We start from the raw sequence: 25,019 nt of genomic DNA, 5'->3' as shown, positions 1-25,019 counted from the left end.
GTTGCTTCAGGGACAAATGCCCTTGAGGTGCTACTCAAAGCCCCAGCACAGCCTTTTTGGAGGCACTGGCATGAGAATAATGCTAGGTGCTGTTCTAGTGCTTTACACGGGGGTCTCATTCGACCCACACAGCAACTCCGTGAGTTGGTGCCATCACTGCCCCACTTTACAGGTGAGGAAACTAACAAACTGCGGTAAATAATATTTAGTTAAAAAGTCCCCTGCTTCCTGCCATCTCCTCATCTGGGTCCTCTTGCTCAACTCTCTTGGGGGTCCCAGTGGTCAAGCACTAATGAGGAAGCCTCATGAAAACTGTTAATAAATACCCATGACACTTTCTGACAACTACTGGAGAGGCAGATTTTAGCATGTACCTGGGGTCTAACGCAAACCATTCCTGCTTGGGTCCATAGCAAACCAATGATTAGCGTTGGCTGTTTTCCAAACTTCCTTTCCTGCCGAGGGGGTCTGTAATGGGCTTGCAGAAATGCCTGGTAGCTTCGGAATCATACAGTGCTTGGGTTCAAATCCAGGCCCAGGACTCACTGTATGATTTTTAGATGAGTGAGTCAACCTCGTACTTCTTACTGGAGTCTTTCTTTTTCCCTCTGCAAAATTAATAATAATTGTACCTATTTTATGGGGTTGAGAGGATTAAATGAGATGGTACTCTAAAGCATTCGGCTCGGCTCATCTCGAAGTGGTAGCTCTTGATAAATAAAGGAAAAGCAGTGGTTTGTCTTTCCATGGCAGAAACTGCTGGAGATGGGCTTGGCAAACACGAGAGAAAATGGTCACCAGGAAGTGAACACACAAGAAGGACCCCGAGGGAGCAGGCTGTGACCTGAGGGCCCCTTAGCCAGCAGCAGTGATATAGGAGCAGCACCAGCAGTGCCTGGCGCACAACTGTGGAATAGGGATTCTCAAGCTGCAAAGCCTGTGTTTGCTGTATAGTGCAGTTGTTAAGATCCTTGCCCCTAGAGCTGTTTCTTCCTGGGTTCAAATCCCACCTCCACCACTTCCCAGCAATAGGGCTCCAAGTGAGCTGCTTCACCTCTCTGTGCCCCAGCTTCCTCATCAGTAAAAGCGGGTAATAGTGGTACCCCTATCCAAGGGTCAGTGTGAGGATTAGTGTAATTGACGTGACATGTGTGAGCCCCTAGAATCAGCACAAAACGTGAGGCAGGAAGTCAGACCCTATAGGAATTTACAGCAGTGGAAGGGGGAGGTTTCTTAAAAATCAGCATTTAGTTACAATTGAGGTACATGCTTCCAAAGTACAGAGTGTTTTGATTAGAACACAGCCCTAATGAACTGTGTGTCTTGCTATGTAGGGGGACAGGTCCAGGGAATTGTGGGAACATGCATCCATTTCTCAGGTATTACCATTAGACTTCTAGAAGCATGTTGGGGAGCTCCCAGAAAAGGAGAGCAGGAAAATGGAGGAGCTAGGCTCAGAAAGGCCTGGAAACGGGGTAGCTTGCCAGGAAGGACCCATGCCTTTAGCTACTCTCCCTCAGCAGGGATACTACCATTCTTGTCCTTGCAGAAGATTCTAATTCCAGGGTGAGGGCACCCGTCTGGCCTGAAGTCGCCTATGAGAGGAACAGCATCTTGCTGGACGTCTCCTGAGGCTGAATTTCGGGTGTTCCCCCTCGTGGGCACCAGGCAGGCCCAACAACAGCATCCGTGTGGAGGGACAATTAGGCCAGGGGTTCTTGGCTTTTTTGTGCCATAGATGCCTTCTTAGAATAATATTTTTAAATGTATAAAACACACAGGATTTTAGGACAACAAAGACATTGAAATATTAGAAAGAACAAATAGGTGACATAATCATGTGTGTGCTTTCTTTGTTAACTCGTTAAATAACAGATACAGCGGTGGCCTAGTAACCACTGTTATTTTGAAGTACAGATGAGCGTGAACAATATTTGAAAAATCTGCAGCAATTGTAATGTATTATGAAAATATCTGCGATTGCTGTTGGGGACAAAGTCACAGGTCCTGCTAATACCACCATGGTTGGTTGCCAAAGCTCACAATTGAAGGACATGCTAAATTTCAGTAAGAGATTAGAAGAAACAAAAATGAAAAATATTTTCCCCACTCAGGGACTCCCTGATTTAAGCTGAGAGCCTCTCCTTCTGGCATTTTGCATAAATGTCAAACTTCACGTGAGAAAAACCCATTATAAAATGGTGAATTTCTGGTTGATGTGATTTTTTTGCCAAATCAAAAAACAATGAAATACCATGTGTAAATTAAGAACATCTAGAAAAGTGTATGAAAAATATTTCATACTTACAGAAAAGGGAAATACGTGGAGGGGCCAAGGGCCCGTGCCACTTGGTCTGGGGCTTCTCTTCGCCTCTCCGGGGGACAAGCGCAGGCGGCGCCGGCGATAGCCCTCGGGGCGGCCGAGTGCGCTTCCTTGCACCGCACTCCTGAAAAACGCCAAAGTGAATGTGTCAAGTCAGCCCAGGGTGTCCTGGCGCACGACGCACAGGCCGGACCTTGGCTGCTGACTTTCAGTGAGGCCTGAGTTTTACTCCTAACCCGCTGTGTGACGTGGGGTGGGTGCCAAACGTCTCTGAGTCCCTTTTCCTCATCTGCGCGGCCCGTGTCGAGGCTCTCGCTGTTCGCGGGGCCCCGGCTGCGCGGCGCCTCGCTGTGGTTTACCCGCCGCGGCGCTGGGCGCGGTGGAAGCACCTGGAGCCACAGAGGCGGCCGCGGGGACTTGCGAGGACGCAGAGCGGGAACAAGCGCTCTCGGCGCCGTGCTGGGGGAGGGGCAGGGCCGGCGGGCAGATTCGGGTTCGAAGGCAGCGTTTCCGCCCCTCAGAACCGCCTGGGACCAGGAAAGGCAGCCCTGGGTTGGCCAAGGAGGGAGCTGAGCCATTGCCACCTATCCATTGATTATAAATCGGCATTTCCGCGTCGGACACCCGTCCCTGTCCACTGTCTGCCTTTCGGAAACGTGTCCGCGCGCCGAGGACCCGAAGGCGAGCAATCTTGCCAGGGATGTGCTGGGCGTGACGTGAGGGAACCGTTACTTCTTCAGGTCTAGGCGTTGCCACATCTCAAAATGCGGTGGATATGCGCGACAAAGTTCGCACGGTCCTAGGACTTCATTTTTGATGTGGGAATAAACTAAAAATTGTGCATACCTCCTAAACGACCGCGGCAGGACTCGAACCTGCAATCTTCTGATCCGAAGTCAGACGCCTTATCCATTAGGCCACGCGGCCACCTAGTGACGGGTCCTTTGAGTAATCCATAAAGTATTACTATGGGCCCCAGCTAGCTCGGGACCAACCCACCTGCTTCCTGAGCAGGGGAGGTTGGACCTCGGTTCGGGGCGTTCCTCAGGGAACCCACCCGGAAGTTCCCCTTCTCCCCCCGCGAGCGGGCCGCTCCATTGGCGGCCCTCCTATTGGCCGCGCTGGGAGTCTCCCGCCTGCCTCTCGGGTAGCCGCGGGACCGAGCGGGGTGCAGACGGGAAGTTGCGGCTGCCAGCGAGGCGGACTGGTCGGGTGGAGGCCACACGCCACCCCGAGGCTGCGTAGGCCGCGCGAAGGGGGACGCCGCGTCGTTGGCCTGGGGTCGGGGGAACCGCAGACCGGGAAGCACCGGGCGGACCGAGGTTTCCGGCGGGTTCGGCGCGGGGGCGGCCGGGTCGCTGAGCGGCGGCGCGGCCCCTCCCTCTCCAGTCAGGGAGCGGGGCCCGGAGCAGGGCGGCGGCTTGTCCCAGGGCGCACCGCGGCGCCGCCTCCGGGTGCAGGCGGGTAGCCGGGCGCGTGGGGGCAGCCGCAGACGCCCCCTGCAGGGCGCCCTTGGGCAGCTGGGCCACGGTCCCGCGTGGGTGGGGGCCCCGGGGGAAGCGTCCCGCCCGGCGGGTTCGAGTCCGGGCACGGGCACCTCTCGGCGCCAGGCCTTTGGGCTTCGGCGGTCGCGGTAATGGCAGCCACCGTTTGCCGGGAGCTTGCCGAGGGCAGGGTCGCGCGACATATGCGCCGTGTCACCCAAACAAGCAGTCCTGTGCGACGGGTACAAGCCTAGCCCCATTTTACAGAGTAGGATATTGGGGCCTAAGGAGCTTGCCCAAGGTCACGCAGCTCGTGAGAGCCAGAGCCGGGGTTCAAATCCGCGTCGTCCTGCTGCAGAATCTGTGTTCTTAACCGCTATCTTCGGCTCCCCCAAGTTCACCGATGAACCTGCGTGGACCTCACTTTCTTCAGGAGGGGTATTGATGTTTCCCAAGGTGGTTTGAGGCTTCACGGAAACTGTACCTAAAGTGCCTGGCGCAGTGCCTGGGATGCAGTCAATGCTCTGGAATGGTGACTGTTTATACAACGCGTGGTACGTATGTAATAAGTAACACTTTGTATCATCTATCTCCTTTAGGATTTGTGGGTGGAAGGCAGGCATGGTCAGACCCATTTCACTGGCAGGAAAACAGAGACAGGACGTGTCTCTCTGCAAGTCTTTCATCCAGTAAAAGCAGCCAAGCTGGAGCCCAAAGCCAGGTGTTCTGACTCCCAGCGGGGGGCTTCCTGCACCAACCATGAGTCGCCTGCTCTGGAAGAAGGTGGCCGGCGCCACCGTCGGGCCAGGGCCACTTCCAGCTCCAGTGCGCTTGGTCTCCAGCTCCGTCTCCGTCCCCGTCCCCAGCGACGGGCAGCAGCAGCCGCAGCAGCCGCAAGTGCCATCCTCGGAGGGCGGGCAGCTGCGGCACAACCCGTTGCACATCCAGATGCTCTCGAAAGGGCTGCACGAGCAAATCTTCGGGCACGGAGGGGAGATGCCCGGCGAGGCCGCGGTGCGACGCAGCATCGAGCACCTGCAGAAGCACGGGCTCTGGGGGCTGCCAGCCGCGCCCTTGCCCGACGTGGAGCTGCGCCTGCCGCCCCTCTACGGGGGCAACCTGGACCAGCACTTCCGCCTCCTGGCCCAGAAGCAGAGCCTGCCCTACCTGGAGGCGGCCAACTTGCTGTTGCAGGCCCAGCTGCCCTCGCAGCCCCCGAGCTGGGCCTGGGCGGAGGGCTGGACCCGGTACGGCCCCGAGGGGGAGGCCGTACCCGTGGCCATCCCCGAGGAGCGGGCCCTGGTGTTCGACGTGGAGGTCTGCTTGGCAGAGGGAACTTGCCCCACATTGGCGGTGGCCATATCCCCCTCGGCCTGGTAAGTAGGGGCTGGGGACAGGGGACTTTGGCACGCATGGGGGCCCAGCTTAATAGTTTGTTTCAGTGAACATTTACTGAGCTCCTGTTATGTGCTGGGTGCTCATCTGGGGACTGCTGATGTGGTGGTGACCTGAACAGGCTCAACCCCTGCTTCCGTGGGACTCACTCTCTGGTAGGAAGATACAGACAGTAAACAAATACCCGAGTAAATGTTAGGTGGTGCTAAGGGCCATGCAGAGAATCGGTAGATTATTATACTTGAGAGCACCATGATTTGGTGCCTTTACCCCCTTCCCTGGATAGCTTCATGAGAAATTAGTCAGAAAAGACATTTGAGCAATGTTTCCATGTGGGGATGCTATTGGTTATTTTGGGCCAGAGGAATCTCCCTTTTGTGGGACTGTCCCAGGCAGTACAAGACATTTATCATCCCCAGCCAAACCAGATCCCCTCCAGCGTTTCCAAATGCCCCTTGGAGGTGGCACCCCCTCCACTACCCCTAGCTGAGAACTATTGCCTCCTTCCCCTAGCCTTCCATGCAGGCATTTTGGTCCCAAACAGGTATATCCAATCTCTCTTTTCTTTTTAAATAACTTTCTAAGTGCTACCCAAGTTTCTTTTTCAAACAATGATGGCAGTACTGTTTCTCCCCTTTTTTTATTCTTCATTCCAGGATTAAAATACTATTTACAACCTTAATGCTTTCAGGCATGGCCAGCAAAAAAGTTGGCAGTTTCTTTATTCCTATTGGAAGCTACATCTTTGTAAAGAAAGCTGCGAAATGTTAAATATGCAGTTGAAAATGGTGAAAACATGGCTAAATAGATAAGGTAGGCATTCATGGCTGAAAAGAGCAAAACTAGATGATTCCGCATTGATTGAGTTCCAGTTAATAAGAATCACAGTACTTATTGTGTAACTTGATGGTCACAGTAAAGGGGAATGCCAGCCATCATTTGAAAAGATAAAGTAGGCTTTGGTGGCTGAAAGAAAATTTGGAAACGAGTGACAAGAAAGATTTGTTTTTTGATCTGTTGGTCATTTTTTGGCCAAATTACCTAAAGTCCCCTTTTCTTTTCTTTTCTCTTCCTCCTCCTTCCTCTCCTAACTGCTTACCTCTCCTTTCTATCCCTGTCCCTCCCATTCTGCCCTCATTCTCATTCCATTCTTGCCCGTGGCATGGGGACACTGCTTAGTTTGCCTGATGGCAGAAGTCATTAATAAGGCCTGGGCTCATGCTGGGACCTTCCTCCTGAGAGTCTGACGATGGGGGGTGGGGTGGGGCGCCAGATGGTTCCCTCATAGCAGTCCACTTTGAACCTGGGCACACCCCTGCCACATGGCTGTGTAACGTTAGGTACCTGACCAGCCCACAGTTTCCAGAGGAGGGTGAAGCCTTGGACAGCCTCCCCATAGGGCAACTTCCCGAAAGCCGCTGGTAAGGGCTTTCTTTGGTCATCAGGCGAGAGGGACAGCACTCAGCCTGTCAGCATGTATCTAAGATTCACAGGAAAACTGTAGTATAATGGCATGGGTTCCAGCTCATCTTAAATTTACCCAAGGAGTTTGCCTTTTGGCTTTCGTTTTTATCACAAGTAAGTTTATGGTAAAAGGGCTTCATGCACAGCTGCAGACCTGCATCTTGACACCAGTGTGGTTTTTTATTATAACTAAAGTCCCTGTCATCACCGTAGCCTCTACTATTTGGCATCTTTAGCCTTTTCTTCTCTTTAAGGGCTTTGTCATGCTGAATTGAAAAGGGAGGGGGCTTTGATCCCCTTGCGTATTCCCACCATTCAGAGTGAGTTAGATTTACAAGGTTTAAAACTAGGAACCTCTTTGTGCTTTCCCTTTGAAAGAAACTAGTTTTATGTTTGTTGAATCTGTTGGGGCAGGTACTCCCTCTTCCGTTCCGTAAAGGTTGCAGGGAGCTCCTCTGCAGCTGCGCTGTCCACACATGTGGCCTCGTCACTCACTTTGATGCTGAGCAGGCCGTGACTCTTTGGAACAGTCTAGTTTGCAGTTGGCATTTCCTCACTGGCCATTCGCCCACACTTAGTCTTGTGGGTTTTGAGCAAACTGTAGCCTTTTCCTGAACCAGAGTCAGGCCCCCAACAGGCAGCATTCATCCCTGTCCCCCCACTCTAACCCTAGCACACGTGCATATATTTTCTCATTCTGGCACTTTCCCTGGTCTCTCACTGAGGGTAGTAGCTTCTGCAAGGTGTGTGATTTGCTCTTTGTCCTTCAGAACCTTTTCAGCCGTCAGATGATTCATCCTGTACATGTGTGCAGCATTTGTCTTTTTTTTTTTTGCCACTTCAATTAAAAAAATCTTTACTTTGAGTTCTATTATTATCATCTGTCTCCTTTACTAGCACTTTGAACACGAGCTGTTTCATGCCTGTAGACACAAGGGGTTGTTAATGTTCATAGGACACCTCAGAGCCAGACATAGACTCGGTGAACACTGGGCCTCACAAACACCCTGATGGTCCAGGCTAAATTTTTAGCCTGCATGTGGCGCCCGATACTGTAGCACTTAGCCCCATTTTTGTCTGTGGCAGTTTAAAAGTAAGGAAGCTTTTGTAGCCCCAGACCCCCAACATACACCGCCCCCACTCCACCTGACCTGTATTTCTTTGAGGGTTAGGAGCATCCCTTGGTCTCACTCGCGTCCCCAGCTGCTAGTGTAGGAGCTGGTGTGTGGTGGTCATGCGCAGTGGGTGTTGTGGAGCTGAAGTTTGATGCCTCCATGCGGAACCTGCCTACCTCTCACCTCCTTCAGGTATTCCTGGTGCAGCCGGCGGCTGGTGGAAGAGCGTTACTCTTGGACCAGCCAGCTGTCGCCGGCTGACCTCATCCCCTTGGAAGTCCCTGCCAGTGCTAGCAGCCCCACCCAGAGAGATTGGCAGGAGCAGTTGGTGGTGGGGCACAACGTTTGCTTCGACCGAGCCCATATCAGGGAGCAGTACCTGATCCAGGTAAGGTTCTTGGGGCCAGTGGCAGGGTCTGGTGCGGGGTGGGCTCGGAGCCCGATCTCAGTGCACTGCTAGGGAAGGCACTGCTTTCCTGGCCAATGTCTCCGTCCCCTTCTCAGCAGCCACCTGTTGCAGGGCCGCTTGTTGACTAGTTCTGTCTCTGATATTTGTGCGCAGCTGTACTGTCCCCAGGCAAGCCCAGTATGGGACCTGAGTTGTCACAGAGTAACAGTGACCCTTATCTCTGTGTGGTACTTAGAGCTTAGCATGGGTCTTGGAGTCTCTGAGCCACAGCCTAGGTTCGCATCCTGCCTCAGCCACTGATAAGCAGCGTGAGCTCTTTAACAACCCTAACCTGAGCCTAATTCCAATTTTTGTAATAAAAGATAACAGGAGCTACCTCATAGGATCATTAGGAGGGTTTGAACAACACGTACGTGTCAGACGCTCTAAACTGAGCCCTGTTTGTAGTAATGGCAATTCTTAATTTTACGGAAAGTGCTTTTCATTCTATCTTCAAGACATCCCTAGGAGAAAAGCAGTACAGGGGAAAGCAACGTTAGCCTGTAGCTGAGGGCTAAGGCTCAGACAGCCTTGTTGACTTGCCCAGGGCCATAGAGTTTGTCAGTGGCAGGGTTAGGGCTGGGGCTCGGGCTGGGGGCCAAACCCCAGAGCTCTGAAGGCCTTGTTTTGGCTACTCTGTAGCCAAGTTGCTCACAGCCGTTGCTGGAAGCCGGGGAGGACTTGCGTGTTGGGACTGAGCCAGGCCCGCCCTTCAGTGGTGGCTAGGATTTGGGAGGGCAGGCCCCCGTAGGTTGAGGGGCAAGCGTGAGCAAGACGAAGGCTCTGTATTTGTTGTTGGAGGCTGTGTGCTGGGAGGGGTGCTGTGTGAGGAGCTGTGGTAGGTCTGGGGGTCGACACCACTGAAGCAGTGGTAGGCTGGCCCAGAGCAGCAGTCTGCCTCCTTCCCTTTCCTCCTCCTCCCCCCGTCTCCTCAGGGCTCTCGCATGCGCTTCCTGGACACCATGAGCATGCACATGGCCATCTCAGGGCTGAGTAGCTTCCAGCGCAGTCTGTGGATAGCAGCCAAGCAGGGCAGGCACAAGGTCCGGCACCCCACACAGCGAGGCCAGAAGTCCCAGAGGAGAGCCAGCGGCCCAGCGGTGAGAGCTTATTGTGGGCGAGCAGGAGCCAGGGTGCTTGGGACCCCTCACCAGCCTGCCTGTCTGCCTGAGGCCAAGCCAATCTGCCATATCCCTTGCTCTGCCCCCAGATCTCGTCCTGGGACTGGCTGGACATCAGCAGTGTCAATAGTCTGGCAGAAGTGCACAGCCTCTATGTGGGGGGGCCTGCCTTAGAAAAGGAGCCTCGAGAACTATTTGTCAGGGGCAGCATGAAGGACATCCGTGAGAACTTCCAGGTACGGTGCTGGAGAGGGGTTCTGGGGCGATGGCTGTGGCAGACCCCTAGCTGAACTCAGGGAGATATGGCTGCCAGGCCTGACCTTGAGACCTGGTGGTGGTAGTGGGATGGCTGCCCACCCAGCACCTTCCTGTCACCTTGTGCCAGGACCTGATGCAGTACTGTGCCCAGGACGTGTGGGCCACCCATGAGGTTTTCCAGCAGCAGCTACCACTCTTCTTGGAGAGGTGAGGGGGAGCCCATGTGGGAATTTCTCGGGCTCAGTGGGTTCCTGGGACCTGGGCCTGCTGTAATCAGGGGGCGCGGGTTCTTTCTCAGGCTGGGGACCTCAGCTTTTCTAGGTCGAAAGAATGGAGCCCCTCTCTGTCCAGTGGTGTCTGCCTGGGCCCTGGACTTGATTTCCGCAGAGGCCCTGGAGGGGAGGGCCGAGGGTTTGTGCTTGTGTTTCACGTGCATAGTTCTGGTTTACTCTGCACCTTCTCTGAACTCACGTCCTGAGCCAACAGGGGCTTCTCATCTGTCCTGCTTGTGTTTATTAGTGAGTTAGTCTGTGACATCAGTCATAAGCATCCGCCAGACATGGTTCAAATCTTGATGTTCGTATCCTACTCCTTTGCCCCTGGGCAGGTTACTTAGTTTCTTTGAGCTTCTGTGGTGTCGTCTGTGAAACGCGTACAGATATGCAGTTACCCTTGAACGATGTGGAGGTTAGGGATGCCAGCCCCTTTGCAGTCAAATATTTGGCTGTAACTTTTGACTCCCCTAGGATTTAACTACTAGTAGCCTGCTGTTTACCAAAAATGCTCTTACTGATAACATAAAACAGTTGATTAATACATATTTGATGTTATATATATGTATTATGTGCTGTATTCTCACCATAAAGTCAGCTAGGAAACATATTTACTACTCATTCAGTGGAAGTAGATCATCATAAAGATCGTCATTCTTGTCTTCACGTTGAGTAGGCTGCGGAGGAGGCAGAAAAGGAGGGTTGGTCTTGCTCTGTCTGGGGTAGCGGAGGCAGAAATGAATCCATGCCTAAGTGGACCCGTGCAGTTCAAATCTGTGTTCAAGGGTCAACTGTCCTCCTCTAGTTGTGAGGTTCGTATGTGATCGTTTGTACGTATGGGGTTATTTGTACGGTGCCTGGCACATAGTCTTGACGCAGCAATTGCTGGCCATTTTTATTTTTGTGATCCGTAATTCTCACATTATCTCTGAGGATGTGATGATGTTATTTCCATTCTATAGGAAAAGGAACTGAAGCTCAGATGAGGTGACTTACGCAGGGCTAGGTAGCAGTAGAGCTGGGATTAGATCCCTGTGTGTTTGATGTTAGTTAGAGCTGTGCCATGTGGGTGTTGGGCTGAGGTTTGCCAGACTGACTCAGGGATTGGGCCAAAGCCTTGCCTCCTGTGGTCATTTATGGCAGCCCTTGCTGTTTGCCCTCAAGGTGTCCCCACCCGGTGACTCTGGCTGGCATGCTGGAGATGGGTGTCTCCTACCTGCCTGTCAACCAGAACTGGGAGCGTTACCTGGCAGAGGCACAGAGCACCTATGAGGAGCTCCAGCGGGAGATGAAGAAGTCGCTGATGGACCTGGCCAATGACGCCTGCCAGCTGCTCTCAGGAGAGAGGTAGCCAGGCCTTGGGCGGGCAGGATCTAGGCAGGGGATAGGCAGGTGGGAGGCCGGGCCAAAGGCCCGTCCTTAGCCCTGTGCTAGTGGGCTGGTTCTGCAGGTACAAAGAAGACCCCTGGCTCTGGGACCTGGAGTGGGACCTGCAAGAGTTTAAGCAGAAAAAGGTTAAGAAAGAGAAGAAAAAGGAGCCAGCTACAGCCAGCAAGTTGCCCATCGAAGAGGCTGGGGCCCCTGGAGGTCCCATGCATCAGGAAGGTGGGGAGCATGGGTGGGAGATGGGACAGGGCTGGTCCCTGGGAAGGTCTTAGGACCCAGGGGGCCCTGGGAAGGGGTTGCTCCAGCTTTCTGGAGATGAGCAGGTGGGGGTAGGTCTTTCTGAGAGTTCCTTCTCCTGGTCTTGATTGTCTTCCCTCACTCCACACAGACCCTGGCCCCCCCAGTGAGGAGGAAGAGTCGCAGCGAGATCTCATGGCCCGCACCTGCTTGCAGAAGCTGAAAGGGACCGCAGAGTTCCTGCCCAAGCGGCCCCAGCATCTTCCTGGACACCCTGGGTGAGCCTTGTCCCCTCTGCTTGTGCCATCCCCAGGATATCCCTGGTCTGGGCTCCAGCACGTGCATGTATGCTGTGTGCTTGTTAACCTGCTGCCGTTTGTTCACTCCACCTGCCCGTCCTACTCTTGTTCACATCAGCCCGCCGAGCACCTGCTGTGTGCAGCCCACGGCAGCCACAGGCGAGGGCACAGCTCCTCCTTCCCACTAGTCCCCTTTCCCTGGGAGGAGCCAGGCATGCAGCCCGCGCGGCTGGTGTTAATATCCGTGGTGAGACGCAGGGTGTGCGGCATTGAGGCAGTTCTGACTCTGGGGAAATCAGGGAAGGCTTCCTTGAGGAGATGACCCTTCATTTGTGCCTCATGGCATGGCAGAGATGAGAAAAAGGGCAGCCAGGGTGAACAGTAGGGTGCTGGCTTTGCACCTGCATGACCCTGAGAGTGAGTGCCCTGGGTGCCTTGGTAGCCTGACCCTGGTCTCAGCCCTGGTGAGCAGCCCGTGAGAGACAGAGCTCAGAGGGACTGGTGCGGCTCTGGAGCGGTGGGGAGGCCTGATGGACGGGTGGGGCAGAGTTATCCTGGATCCAGCCCTGGGCTAGGGTGTGCTTGCATGTCCTGGCTTCTGACTTGTCCACTGAGACTGACTTAGGGTCTTTGCTTTTGAGATATTTGAGTTATTCCGGGGGATTACATGGGAGTCCTTGCTGAAGCATCCCAGAGGAGAGGATGGCGACTGTAGGCTAGGGTCACCAGAAAGCTTGGAGGGTGGATGGGGCACATGATGGGAGAAAGAACCTCCCCCCACCACCTCTCCCCCCACCACTGTGACATTGCTGTCTTCCTGGTGAAACATAGGTGGTACCGGAAGCTCTGCCCCCGGCTGGATGACTCTGTGTGGACCCCAGGCCCCAGCCTCCTCAGCCTGCAGATGCGGGTCACCCCTAAACTCATGGCACTGACCTGGGATGGCTTCCCTCTGCACTACTCAGAGCGCCATGGCTGGGGCTACCTGGTGCCCGGGCGGCGGGACAACCTGGCTAAGGTGCCAACAAGCCCCACCCTGGAATCAGCTGGAGTGGCCTGCCCCTACAGGTAGGGGAGGGGAGGAAGGGGCTGTAGCCTAGGGACCCCCCTTTTGCTGGCTGGAGAAGGTCAGCTCAAGCTAGCAGAGAGTGTGGGTCTACGAATCTGGGTTCTAGCTCTTTTCCCATGGCTACCCTTACCCTCTGGGCTCCAGAGCCCTGGTGGGGCATTGAGATGTTCGGCGAGTGGGGAGGAGCAAGGCCCGACTCTTGGGCCCAGCGGCACAGCTGCCTTCACAGGAACATGCAGAGGGAGGGCTGTTGGAAGTCGCAGGGGAAGTGGGCTTTTTTCCCTCTTTTTTGAGTATATCAAGTGCTAATTATGGGCCAGGCACTGTGTTAATAAACTTCTTACGGTGCTTCCCTCATTTGTTCCCCAAGTAGCGCTATGGGTAGGATGGTTATCCTCACTTTATAGCTGAGAAAGGCCTGGGGAAGTCAGTTGACTTACAAGGGTTGGGGAGAAGCCGTGGCACTTGTAGTGGCCCAGAATTAACGAGTCCTGGCTCTGCAGGGCGGGCTGAGTCACTTGTGGGGCCTTTGGATGGGAGGGACTGAGATCGACCTTGCTCCTTTGAGCCCGAAGGTGGGTGAGTGGGCAGGAGTAAGCCCGGGGCTGGGCCCTGGGTCCGCACTTCCCACTGCTGGGCTCCCAGAGCTGCTCTTGAGGCGGTGGCAGCTCTGTGGTGTAAGAGCAGCTTGGGTTTGAGTCAGACCTGGCCTTGAAGCCCAGCCTGCCCCCAGTGCGCTGTGTCATATTCGGTTTGTCCAAAAACCAGGGAACATGGCGTCCACTTCCGCCTCAGAGCTGATTCTGAGGACTAAACAGAGGGAATTGTGGAAGGCCCCCAGCCAGCTGCCTGGCCCAGAGCGGGCATCTTGTAATCAGCGGCGGCTGCTGCTGTTCTCTGCGCAGAGCCATCGAGTCCCTGTACAGGAAGCACTGTCTCGAACAGGGGAAGCAGCAGCTGGAGTCCCAGGAGGCAGGTGTGGCTGAAGAGTTCCTGCTCAGTGACAGTTGTGACATGTGGCAGACGGTGAGGGCAGGCTCTGAACCTGAGCTCTGGGGAAGGGGTCTCTGATCTCCCAGGGAAGGGGCAGCCCTTTTGGGTGGGAGGCTGGCAACTGGTTGTTGTTGGAGTACCCTGCAGGGAGGGGCTGGTGGATTTGGGCCCACCCAGACCTCTGTTTCACTCCCGTGGGCCCTGGGCCCTGGGCCCTGGGCCCATCCAGGTGGAAGAACTGGGCTACTTAGAAGTGGAGGCCGAGGCCAAGATGGAGAACTTGCGAGCTGTGTTGCCAGGTCAACCCTCAGCCCTGGTGAGTGAGGCTCTTGCTCAGGGGGTCCCTGGGTGGGTGCTGGGCAGCAGGGGCTTCCTCTTGCCCCTGTAGCTCTTTCCCACCAGAGTTCCCTAGGTCTGGTGGGGTTTGGAGATGCTGCCCTGTCCTTGGGTGGCCCCACACATGGTGGAGGCCAAGGAGGAAGCCTGAGACCTCACGGCCATCCTGTCATTTATCTGCTCACCTGCTCGCAGTTTCAGGCCCTTTTCCCACCTCCTGCCCCATGGCCCTTGCTGAATGCAGGTGCTGGAGCAGGGCCTGATCTAGGTGTGTGGGCCCCACAGACTGCCGCTGGCGGCCCCAAGGCCAGCCAGCCCGCCTATCACCATGGCAACGGACCTTACAATGATGTGGATATCCCCGGCTGCTGGTTTTTCAAGCTGCCTCACAAGGTGCGTGCCCTGGTTCATGGCCTGTCCCATGGTGTCCTCACTGTTCAAGGACCACAGCAGGCCTCCAGAGTGACTCAAACTGGGAAACTGTCCTTTTCTGCACATAGGACAGTAGTAGTGGGGCAGAGAGATTTCAGGCAAATACCCTCATCTCTGAGCTTTTGTTTTCCTTCTGAAAATTGGGTGATGAGGGGCATGGTGGCAGTTGGGTGTCTGGCACATCTGGTACACGATAGGTCCTGTTGACTAATCTATTATAGGGGAGCCAGGTTTGCTTGTGTCTGAGCGTCTTAGTGCCTCCGTGTGTGTGCGTGCGCATGATGTGTTTGAGGATGTGTCCCAGGCTGCTTGAGGTTCTGGGCTTAGTGTTGAGAGGGGCCCAGGTGCTCACGTTTGTTCCCCACCCAGAGATCTGCCACCTACCTCCAGCCCGTTCCTCTGCCCTCTCCAGGATGGTAACAGCTGTAATGTGGGCAGCCCTTTTGCCAAGGACTTCCTGCCCAAGATGGAGGATGGCACCCTACAGGCTGGCCCAGGAGGTGCCAGTGGGCCCCGTGCCCTGGAAATCAACAAAATGATTTCTTTCTGGAGGAATGCTCATAAACGCATCAGGTGGGCCACCATGGGAGGGCAAAGACAAGCTTTTCTGTACCCCTGGTCAGGTTTCTGCAGTCCTGGGACTCCTTTCCCCCTTTACCCACCCAGGGGCCCCTGACTCAGCCTGAGTTGACACAAAGGGGCAGTCTAGCTACCATGGTCTTGAGGCCTGCCTACTTGTTGTCCTGGTGCTCTGGACCTTGGGAACGTCTCTCTCCCTCTCCAGCTACAGTTTCCCTGTTTATGTCAAAATGACGGTGCTGTAGGACCTCGACAGCCCCTCAGAGCTCTAACGGAACCCCTTGCTATAACTGCTGGAGCCGTGGGGTGTGGCTGAGGTCCTTGGAGGCCTGTGAGCTCTTTTGGGGGCTGGAAACTGGGTCTCGTAGTCTGGGAATGGCAGATGGATTTGTCTCGAAGGCCGTTTCCAAGCTGGTTGTAGCCACCAGCACACTGTTGTGAGCAGAGTGCCGTGGTGGGTGAAGTCCACCCTGGGTGCGGGAAGAAGTAGTGGTGGAAGCGGCGCCTCCTGGCTGCCCTGGAAAGGGGGCAGAAGCTGCCTCAGAAGCCTGGCCGGGCCCAGAGGCTTAGCTCCTGGCTGGCGTGTCACAGGGCCCCAGGTCTTGCCCTGAGTCGAGTTGGTGAGGCTGGGCACCGAGGGAGTACGGCAGCCCTGACGCGGGGCAGGTGAGGGCTGTGGTGGGATGGGGTGGATTCTCCTTCCCACGGCTGTGCTGAGCCTTGGCCCGTCTGTCCCCACAGCTCCCAGATGGTGGTGTGGCTGCCCAGGTCGGCTCTGCCCCGTACTGTGACCAGGTATGGCCCGCTGAGTGGTTGCGGGGATAGAACTGAGTGGGTGGGTGTGAGTCCTAGGGCCAGAGCAAGCTGCCGAGACCCCCTCTTCTCCCACCAGGCACCCCGACTATGATGAGGAAGGCCGCTATGGGGCCATTCTGCCCCAGGTGGTGACTGCCGGTACCATCACACGCCGGGCTGTGGAGCCCACGTGGCTCACTGCCAGCAATGCTCGGGTACGTGTCCTCTGTGTCCCTGGACCCTGCTCTTCCTCTCCTAGGTCTCCAGAAACGGAGATCTTAGAGGGCAAGGTACATGAAAAAGAACCTAAGATCTGGGTCAAGCAGGACTCCAGTTCAAATCTGGCTTCCTGAGTATTGTCCATTCCTTTAGCAAATGTATTCTGGGCACCTGCTTCTGGCCAGACAATGACAGGCAAAATAGCCACAGCTGTCATGGTTTAGATGAGGCCATGTAGGTGAGGGGCCTGCCATAGGGCCAGGCTTAGAGATTCTCTGTCACCCCCGTTGCTCATAGGCAGCCATCTCTGGAACTGTGCAGTTTGGAGCAGTGCCGTCTGGCATTGTCTAAAGCCTTTCCCTCAGGACAGGCCCTAGCACTTTGTCAGTCTACTCTGGCTCCAGGAACAGGGCAGGAGGAATCTCACTTGGGTATCTGGGTGCGCCTGACCTCACTCTTCTCGCAGCCTGACCGAGTAGGCAGCGAGTTGAAAGCCATGGTGCAGGCTCCGCCTGGCTACGTGCTTGTGGGTGCTGACGTGGACTCCCAGGAGCTGTGGATTGCAGCTGTGCTTGGAGACGCCCACTTTGCCGGCATGCACGGTGAGCAGGGCTAGGGTGGAGGCAGCCCAGCCCTTAGGGCCCAGGGCTGGGGAGAATGTTTCCGAACTTTCTCACTTCTGCCTTCTTGTCCTCTAGGCTGTACAGCCTTCGGATGGATGACGCTGCAGGGCAGGAAGAGCAGGGGCACCGATTTACACAGTAAGACAGCCTCCACAGTGGGCATCAGCCGTGAGCATGCCAAAGTCTTCAACTACGGCCGCATCTATGGGGCTGGGCAGCCCTTTGCTGAGCGCCTACTAATGCAGTTCAACCACCGGCTCACCCGGCAGGAAGCAGCTGAGAAGGCCCAGCAGATGTATGCTGTTACCAAGGGCCTTCGCCGGTGAGGGTCCCTCTCCCAACCACGTTAACGCCCAGGACCTCAGGCCTGCTTTGTCCTTTACTGCTCCAGTCTTGTTCTGTCTCTTGCCCACTACCTGAGCCCTCACCTGGCCCCTCTCCCTCCACACCTCTAAGCCTTTAGGGGATAGGCATGACTCCAGGGTGGTTTTGCAAATAAGAGTGAGGCGGTGTGTGAGCACTCCTAGCTCAGGGTGTGGCAGAGGCGTTCCCATGGGAACGATGGTGGTGACACTATCTCCAGGTATCGGCTGTCGGATGAGGGCGAGTGGCTGGTGAAGGAGTTGGACCTCCCTGTGGACAGGAGTGAGGATGGCTGGGTTTCCCTGCAGGATCTGCGCAAGATTCAGAGAGAAGCCTCAAGGAAGTAAGAACCTTCTGTGTGTTAGGGATGGGGAGAGGGGTCTGGCCCCAGAAGGGCTGGGATGCTTTTGTTTAGTCGAGATGCTGAAAGACAAAGCCTGTCTTCTCTTTGTTCCTGGTCTTCCAGGTCCCGCTGGAAGAAGTGGGAAATGGTTGCTGAACGAGCATGGATGGGGGGCACAGAGTCAGAAATGTTCAATAAGCTGGAGAGTATTGCCACATCTGACACACCGTGCACCCCGGTACTGGGCTGCCGCATCAGCCGAGCCCTGGAGCCCTCAGCTGTGCAGGGGGAGGTGTGTTGCTACCATTGGAGTGTGGGGAGAGGGGGCACAAGGACAGGGCAGGGCTCCCTCTGGGCCTCACTCACCAATGTGTGCAGTTGGAGCTAGAGTGAAGCTTTTCCCGGGGCTCCTGGACCATTGCTTACGCCAGAGTTAACTGGTGGGTGGCAGAGCCCCTCTCACCTGTGCCACCACCTTCCTTTCCAGTTTATGACCAGCCGTGTGAACTGGGTGGTGCAGAGCTCTGCTGTGGACTACTTACACCTCATGCTTGTGGCTATGAAGTGGCTCTTTGATGAGTTTGCCATTGACGGGCGTTTCTGCATCAGCATCCATGACGAGGTTCGCTACCTGGTGCGGGAGGAGGACCGCTACCGCGCTGCCCTGGCCCTGCAGATCACCAACCTCCTGACCAGGTACGCGGGGCCCATGGCCTTTCTGGCCCGGCCATGTGCTCCTGTGTGGGGCTTTGGGGAGAGCCACTTGAGCCAGGCCAAGCAGTTGTGAGTTTTTACCCCCTATCCCCAAAATGAATGTTTCAGCTTTTAGCTCTCATTTTAAAAAATTGATAAAAGTTCTATAAAGATTGGCCTCAATTTTTAAAAAAGATTTCTTGGGTTTGAAAGAATCATATACCAAGACTAGATAGCTGAGGTAGTGACAAGATCAGGGGAGTTGTTCCAAAGAGTAGTTCTCAATCTGTGTTCCCCAAGAACACATCTTACTGTTTTGAAATTAAAATGACAGAAGACTTTCTCAATTCATAGAAAATTGAGATGTTTTTCTTTCACCCTTAAATGTTTTCTTAAGTGCCAAAAGTTTGTTATTCTGACTGCTAACAGAAAACATTGTTAATAGGGAAACTCAAATGTGATTTTAAAAATATATATTTTATATATTGAGTTGTATTTTCTTGTAGTAAAATTCCTAGCTCATATGGATGAATTAAATGATATTACTGTTCCATGTTGCTCTGCCACTCAGAACCAGTTTGGGAACTATGATCTATCCTGAGTAACGGGTAAATAGCAAATGTTTACGTTATTCAACATTGTCACCATTGCCCTCTTAATCATCTCCCGGGGGTTAAGCTTAACAAAGCTAACAAAAAGTCCTCATTTATTCCTCAGACTCTGGCCCAATAATGGAAAGTAATTTTTTATATTAATAAAATGTACCAAACTGGAAAAAAAAAGTGTGTGTTGAGTCTGTAATTGCATTTCAGTATCTCAGCAGGAGGGTAGGCTGCTGGCTGGAGGACAGTGCTAGCCCTTCGCCTTTGGGTACTGGCCCAGGGGAAGCCCTGCTCTAAGGGATACAAGGTCATTCTCTTGGAGTGATGAGTCTGTGTTCGCAGCAGGGACATGACTGTGAGAGGAGATTGGGTCTCTTTCAGGTGCATGTTTGCCTACAAGCTGGGTCTGAATGACTTGCCCCAGTCAGTCGCCTTTTTCAGTGCAGTTGATATTGACCAGTGCCTCAGGAAGGAAGTGACCATGGATTGTAAAACCCCTTCCAACCCGACTGGGATGGAAAGGAGATACGGGATTCCCCAGGGTGAGCACAACACATTTGTTCCTCATTACACTAGGATGGGAGGTAGACTAGAAAGTGGTCTTAGAAAACAGGAAGCTTGGGGCCCCAGAGAAGAAATCCACTCTTGGCTCATGCTATAATCTGGGCTATTTGAGTTTACAGGGTGCCCTAGGTCCACAGTGAATATGAGAGTTGTCACAAAGGCACGTTTCTAAAAGCTATTCATAGTAAATGAAGACAACAGCTTCAAATATTTCACCTACACTTGTCCCCCACTTCAACCACAACAGAAATGTTTAAAGAGGATTTATTGTATAAAGTCAAAGTGCATTCTTAGGTAAAACGAAAACAAAAAACAAACCTGTGCTTTAAATGCCAAGATGAGTAAACCAGAAAGCTTATTTTCCATTTAAAATGTATCTAAGATAAACTTCTTTTATACAAAAAGAAAACAGACCCTCCTAACATGTTACATTACTATTCCTGGCAATCAATTCTCAACCCTTTCACCCTCCTTTTTGACGTAAACATTAAGTTTCTTTTCTCACTTCTGAGCTCTCTGTTAAGTTCTTGAGGAGGCATCCTAACCAGTTTGCACTATCTTTCAGGTGAAGCGCTGGATATTTACCAGATAATTGAACTCACCAAAGGCTCCTTGGAAAAATGAAGCCAGCTTGGACCATAGCTCTGCCTGGAGGCTCTGTATTTGCTCCTGTGGAGCTTCATCGGGGCGGTGCAGGCTCCCAAACTCAGGCTTTCAGCTGTGCTTTTTGTAAAAGGGCTTGCCTAAGGCCAGCCATTTTTCAGGAGCAGGACCTGCCAAGAAGATTCCTTCTAACTGAAGGTGCAGTTGAATTCAATGGCCTCAGAACCAAGATGCCAACATTGGTGTGGGCATAAGACAAGAGGCATTGTTGCTTGTTGGGTAAAAAGAAAGCAGAAGCCCCAAAGTTCACATTAACTCAGGCATTTCATTTCTTTTTTCCTTTTCTTCTTGGCTGGTTCCTTGTTCTGTCCCCCATGCTCTGATGCAGTGCCCTAGAAGGGGAGAGAAGTAATGCTCTATCATGATAAACCTGCACCAAGGCAGTGGAAATAAAAAAACACAAAAACCCTTTATCTTCTCAGCAAAGCCTGTGTTAGTCATGCTTTCCCCCCTTTCTCACTCATGGGAGGTAAAGATGTTGAGGGGAGGCCTCCAGATAGACTAAGGCAGTGCTAACTCCTTCCCTCAGGAGTTCGGCTGCACTCAGGAGACTCACGGGACAAGAGGATGGAGGAGCAGCAACAGGCATCAAAATGCTACATAACACTTCTGAACATAAATGCCAAGTAGGTGAAGGGAATGGATGGGCCAGGTGCATTAGGGCCCGGAGTATGATAATCTAGAGAAGGTAGGTTGAAAAGTTTTGAGAAGCAAGAAATCCAGGGCATTTTATGTAAACTTCCACTTTTGAAATGGGAGTGGGCTGATTTGCTACTTTATGTCAGACAAACCTAAGATGGTAACATTTTTAGGTGCCCGAGGTAAGGAAATATTGAGCTCTGCTTCAGGGGTGCTGCAGGGATGGGGGTATGGTACGTAACTGGCATGAACTGAAGGAAGCCTTACCCAGCTAGTGAGAGAGGTCCTGCTTTGGCTGACAGTACAAAAAGTAAACCGGTTTCTGAGCCTGACTGCTATAGCTGGTCATCGTCCAATGGTTTAAAACGTAACAGGGAAGGACCCACAGCAAAAACATTCTTTCATTACCACCCTCTTCCTGGAAGCGTCTAACAAAAATCTGTACAAGTTTGGGCAACTTCATAGGATTTTGTGTGGGCCAAAGTGTTACAGTCCTCCTCTTGAGGGTCCTTAGCTTTCATCTTCGCCTGACCCCCTTTTCCGCCTTTCCCAGTCTGCTAGATGTTGCCCTTCACTAATCTGTGGCTGTGCCCAGACAGCAGCAGGCACTGACCTCTTCATTTTCATCCTCCCCCTCCTCTCGAAGAACCATGTCCAGGATGTTGCCTTTGATCTTGAAGTCTCGCGAGGTGCTGAGCTTTATGTGCTGCATCAGGTTCACCTGGGACAGGATTATAAGCACGGGAGTGTTTTCCTACTCAGATCCTGCCAGGATGGCATAAACCATTTTTAGTGTACCTCTGACACTAAAAATGAGTTCCTACTTTAAGCATACACCCAACTTGACCTGTTTTCCTTACGTGTTTGGATTCAGGCCATCAGATCAGAAATAGCAAAGAACAGAAATGGATCATAGTTTCATTTTTTTCACCATTGCAGTTGTGCTGCTTCAGTCTGCCAGATCCCCTTACGAGGTAGGGTAAGTGGAAATGGTAACATAATAGAGTATGCTTACCTTGGACCTCTTAGAAAGGTGGATGAGAAATTTTTCATACTGTTCAATGGCAAAGATGAGGTTAGGGATGGGCTTGGTTTCTCGAAGAACTCTGGCCTAAGGGCAAAGAAGAAAAGATGGCTTAAATTTCAGGTTCAGTGGATTGTTTTGTTTTCTTTCTTTCCTATCTTTATCCGGTAGTAAGTTCAGTGGTTTTTAAAGTTTTCCTCTGAAGCTGTCATTAGAAGAACTGTGTGTGGCTTTGTGGGAAAACTAGTCTCTCAATCAAATGCAATTTTACTTATATACCAGTAATCTGAGATTTTTTGGCAGTTCAATCTCAAGGGACTCAAATGCCAATAGAGTTTATTGCACTCATTGTTCCCATTTGTAACTCCTAAGTATTTGTTGTTATCTGGAGACTGGCTGAGGAGGGCAGGAATATTTTTACAGAAATTTAGCTGTTTCTCTGACTTGATATTTTTAAAACAAAGAGTCTACTCTGGCACTAGCTCTATTTCCTTTTTCTAGTCTGCACATGAATTTTCACTGCTGGGATTCTATATCTCCCCCTTACCACTCCCCCCAATTTGAATTGTAACTTGTAGATCCTTCCAAATTTTTTATGTATATACACGTGCTTGTACATATTTTAAATGCACAAATGAGGACATTGTTTACATAGTTCTTTTTGTTTACAGTACCTTGGAGATAACTATATATAGCTGAATATTTAGATTTGTATTTTTTTCATGTCTGCACAGTATCCTTCAGTATAAACATACTACAATCTATTTAGGCAATCCTCTCTTAATGGATATCTTAGTTTCCAGTATTTCACTTCTATAAACATGGCCAGGTGTGGTGGCTCATGCCTGTAATCTAGCACTTTAGGAGGCCAAGGCAGGAGATCACCTGAGGCCAGGAGTTTGAGGCCAGCCTGGGCAATGTAGCAAGATCCTTAAAAAAAAGGGGGGGGGTCTTTAAAAAAAAAAATTAGCTGGGTATGGTGGCATATGCCTGTAAGCTTGGCTACTCAAGAGACTGAGGCAGGAGGATCCCTTGAGCCCAGGAGCAGTGAGCTTGAATTAGGTGACAGAGTAAGACTATCTCTAAACAAACAGTGAATGTTGCTAGGCCCATCCTATACACAGGCCTTTATATCCTAAAAGAGAAATTGTTAAAGCAGAGAGTGTGTGTGTGTGTGTGTGTGTGTGTGGGTGTGTGTATCTCCCAGAATTCAGTATTGCCAAACTGTCCCCTTGAGAGGTTTCACTAATTTTTGCCTTTACCAGCAATATAGTAAGTACTCACTTTCCTGTACCCTCACTAACTCTTACAGGTCCTTTAGGGAGCACCTTTTGCATTCACCAGCTTTTCCTAAGATGTTTCTTTCCAATGGGGACCTTAAGCTATTTCACTACTTCTATTTCAGCTCAAGATTTTCTGGTGTTTCCTGAATAAAATATGTTTTGGTTCAGAGGAAAAATAAGATGATCCATCTGATCATAAAATCTGTAAGTTAAGAAGTAGACATACATGATATGTCCACACACTTTGTGGTAACAGCTTTATTGAGATATAATTCATATATTATACAACTCACTCACAGTGTATAATTGAGTGAGGTTTTTTTTTCGTATATTCAGAATTGCACATGACCACAATCAATTTTACAACATTTTCATCATGCCAAAAGAAATTCCATTCCCTTTTTAGCTGTCATCCCAGTCTCCCCATCTGTCTAACACACCTAGCTCTAAGCAACCACTAACCTACTTTGCCTTTTTAGATTTGCCTATTCTGGACATTTTACACAAATGGAATCATACAACATGTAGTCTTTTTCTGAATGGCCTCTTTCACTTAACATAATGTTTTCAAGGTTCACCAGCAACTGTATTTTAATGATCAGTGTCAGCAGCTTACCATGGCTGTAGCAACAGCAGTTTTCTCCTTTTTCTTCTCTCCTGTGTATTTCAGGCCCTGACTCTTCTTATTCTAAAGGAATAGAAACACATTCTCTCATTCCTGAAGGTTTCTCTGTAGAGCTAGCAGGCTAGTGGTGATTTTCCTAGGTCATTACAATAGGGTATGGGGACTGAGTCTGAATTATCTGTGCAACAGAGGCTGGAAGATGGGAAAAATTTTGTGATGCTTTATAATCTGCAGATATTTTTCTTTATTTTTTAGTTGCTCTAGGAGCTAGCACATGGAGGTTGAGGGCAGGGCTAACCATTATTGTACTGGGCCAGCCAAGTGGCTGGTGGGATGGGGACTGTCACGGTGGTGGCAGGAATATGCATTTCTATTTCTGTTTCAGCCAGCTGCCTAAAAGGGTTCTATAAAGGAAGGAAAGCTGAGGAAGTTGCTGCAGGGGCCTTCAGTCTACCCACTTAACAGGCATTTACCAGATATGTCTTACGTGCAATACAGTTAACATGCTTGAGAAAGAGTTTTAAAGGGTCATAGGAACACTTCCTTGTGTTGTAGATTATTGGGTAATAAAGAGCTCCTGGAGAGAGAAGAACAACTAACAAATAAAAAAGAACCAAGAAGTACAGGATTCTGGTAAGGCCAAAGAGAATCAATACCTGAGTCAAGAGAGTCTAGGGAAAAAAACCACCCAAGTGTGAGGTACATAAAAGACACAGGAAGGTTTTACCTCAAAGAGGGTTCTATACCTTCTAGGAAAGGAACATACATGCTCCATGGGGATAAGAAAATAAAAAAGGGACCTCAAAATGCAGAGAAGCTATACCATTGGAAACATGGGAGAAACGGGAGGTTTGTTTCACATGCCAAGTTCTGGTATGAGGAAATCTGTTTTGGGCCCTGGAAGGCAGGGTAGAGGGCGGTAGATGGTGAAGCCCTATTAAGGGAGGGGCAGGGAAGCAGCCACAGGTATACCTCATATGAGCGAATGGGAAGGGAGTCAGCTTCCCAGAGGTTGTATCTAAGATGGGACCCTGTCCACTGCCCATTCCGACTGATTCAGGTAGGACTAAGATCAGAGCCAGAAGAGAAGCATCTTTTAAAGGTGTACGGTTCTGAGCAGGATGCTAAGGGTTCTGGAGTAATGGTTTTTGCTGCTTTCTTGCCACTGACATTTAAGGTGGTAGGGAAAAAAGAAGGAGCTGTAAGAATATAGCTCTGAAAGATGTAGCAAACACAATCCCCATTTCTAGGTAAGAGCTGGAGGTAATGGAACCATGGGTTCTTGCCCAGGGGCGCTCGTTAAATCTCACAAAGACAGAAAAATGTTTGCCTAAAGATCAGCTGACTTGTCAGTAAGGTTTGAAGTCATATG

General features: G+C 51.7%; 2 protein-coding genes and 1 non-coding gene across 7 annotated transcripts in view; 1 reads left to right on the top strand and 2 right to left on the bottom strand.

Annotated features, from left to right (window-relative positions):
- Positions 1-3,177: 3,177 nt before the first annotated feature.
- On the bottom strand, positions 3,178-3,250 carry TRNAR-UCG. Its single transcript has one exon. It is a non-coding gene; the product is annotated as a tRNA-Arg (tRNA).
- A 220-nt stretch (positions 3,251-3,470) lies between these two features.
- On the top strand, positions 3,471-20,486 carry POLG (polymerase (DNA directed), gamma). 3 transcript variants are annotated; one of them, XM_012643747.1, is made up of 23 exons: positions 3,471-3,645; positions 4,407-5,183; positions 7,974-8,169; positions 9,165-9,329; positions 9,440-9,586; positions 9,736-9,815; positions 11,045-11,227; positions 11,331-11,485; positions 11,655-11,781; positions 12,634-12,870; positions 13,777-13,897; positions 14,094-14,180; positions 14,486-14,593; positions 15,045-15,205; positions 15,953-16,006; positions 16,104-16,221; positions 16,692-16,827; positions 16,924-17,170; positions 17,432-17,554; positions 17,678-17,846; positions 18,042-18,250; positions 19,231-19,391; positions 19,979-20,486. In XM_012643747.1, the coding sequence occupies exons 2-23, from the start codon at positions 4,567-4,569 to the stop codon at positions 20,035-20,037; spliced, it is 3,660 nt and encodes a 1,219-aa protein (XP_012499201.1). In that variant the 5' UTR covers positions 3,471-3,645; positions 4,407-4,566; the 3' UTR covers positions 20,038-20,486. The 3 variants fall into 3 exon arrangements, with proteins under 3 accessions (XP_012499201.1, XP_012499203.1, XP_012499202.1); XM_012643749.1 differs by lacking the exon at positions 3,471-3,645 and adding an exon at positions 3,673-4,245 and having other exon boundaries at positions 19,979-20,474; XM_012643748.1 differs by lacking the exon at positions 3,471-3,645 and having other exon boundaries at positions 3,673-5,183; positions 19,979-20,474.
- The window catches only part of FANCI (Fanconi anemia, complementation group I), a 76,148-nt gene continuing 70,792 nt past the window's right edge, over positions 19,664-25,019 (bottom strand). Inside the window, exons 35-38 of one of the 3 annotated variants that reach the window (XM_012643744.1) lie at positions 23,639-23,710; positions 21,731-21,826; positions 21,329-21,436; positions 19,664-20,408 (exon numbers count right to left, since the gene is read on the bottom strand). In XM_012643744.1, the coding sequence (XP_012499198.1) occupies positions 20,328-20,408; positions 21,329-21,436; positions 21,731-21,826; positions 23,639-23,710 (357 nt within the window). In that variant the 3' untranslated portion in view covers positions 19,664-20,327. The remainder of the gene's footprint in view (positions 20,409-21,328; positions 21,437-21,730; positions 21,827-23,638; positions 23,711-25,019) is intronic. The other 2 variants (XM_012643745.1, XM_012643746.1) reach the window with 2 other exon arrangements.

The sequence above is a fragment of the Propithecus coquereli genome, unplaced genomic scaffold (genome assembly GCF_000956105.1).
Source record: "Propithecus coquereli isolate 6110/MARCELLA unplaced genomic scaffold, Pcoq_1.0 Scaffold20, whole genome shotgun sequence".
In the NCBI taxonomy this organism is placed as follows: Eukaryota; Metazoa; Chordata; class Mammalia; order Primates; family Indriidae; genus Propithecus; species Propithecus coquereli.
This window is presented reverse-complemented; position numbering and strand designations above follow the sequence as displayed.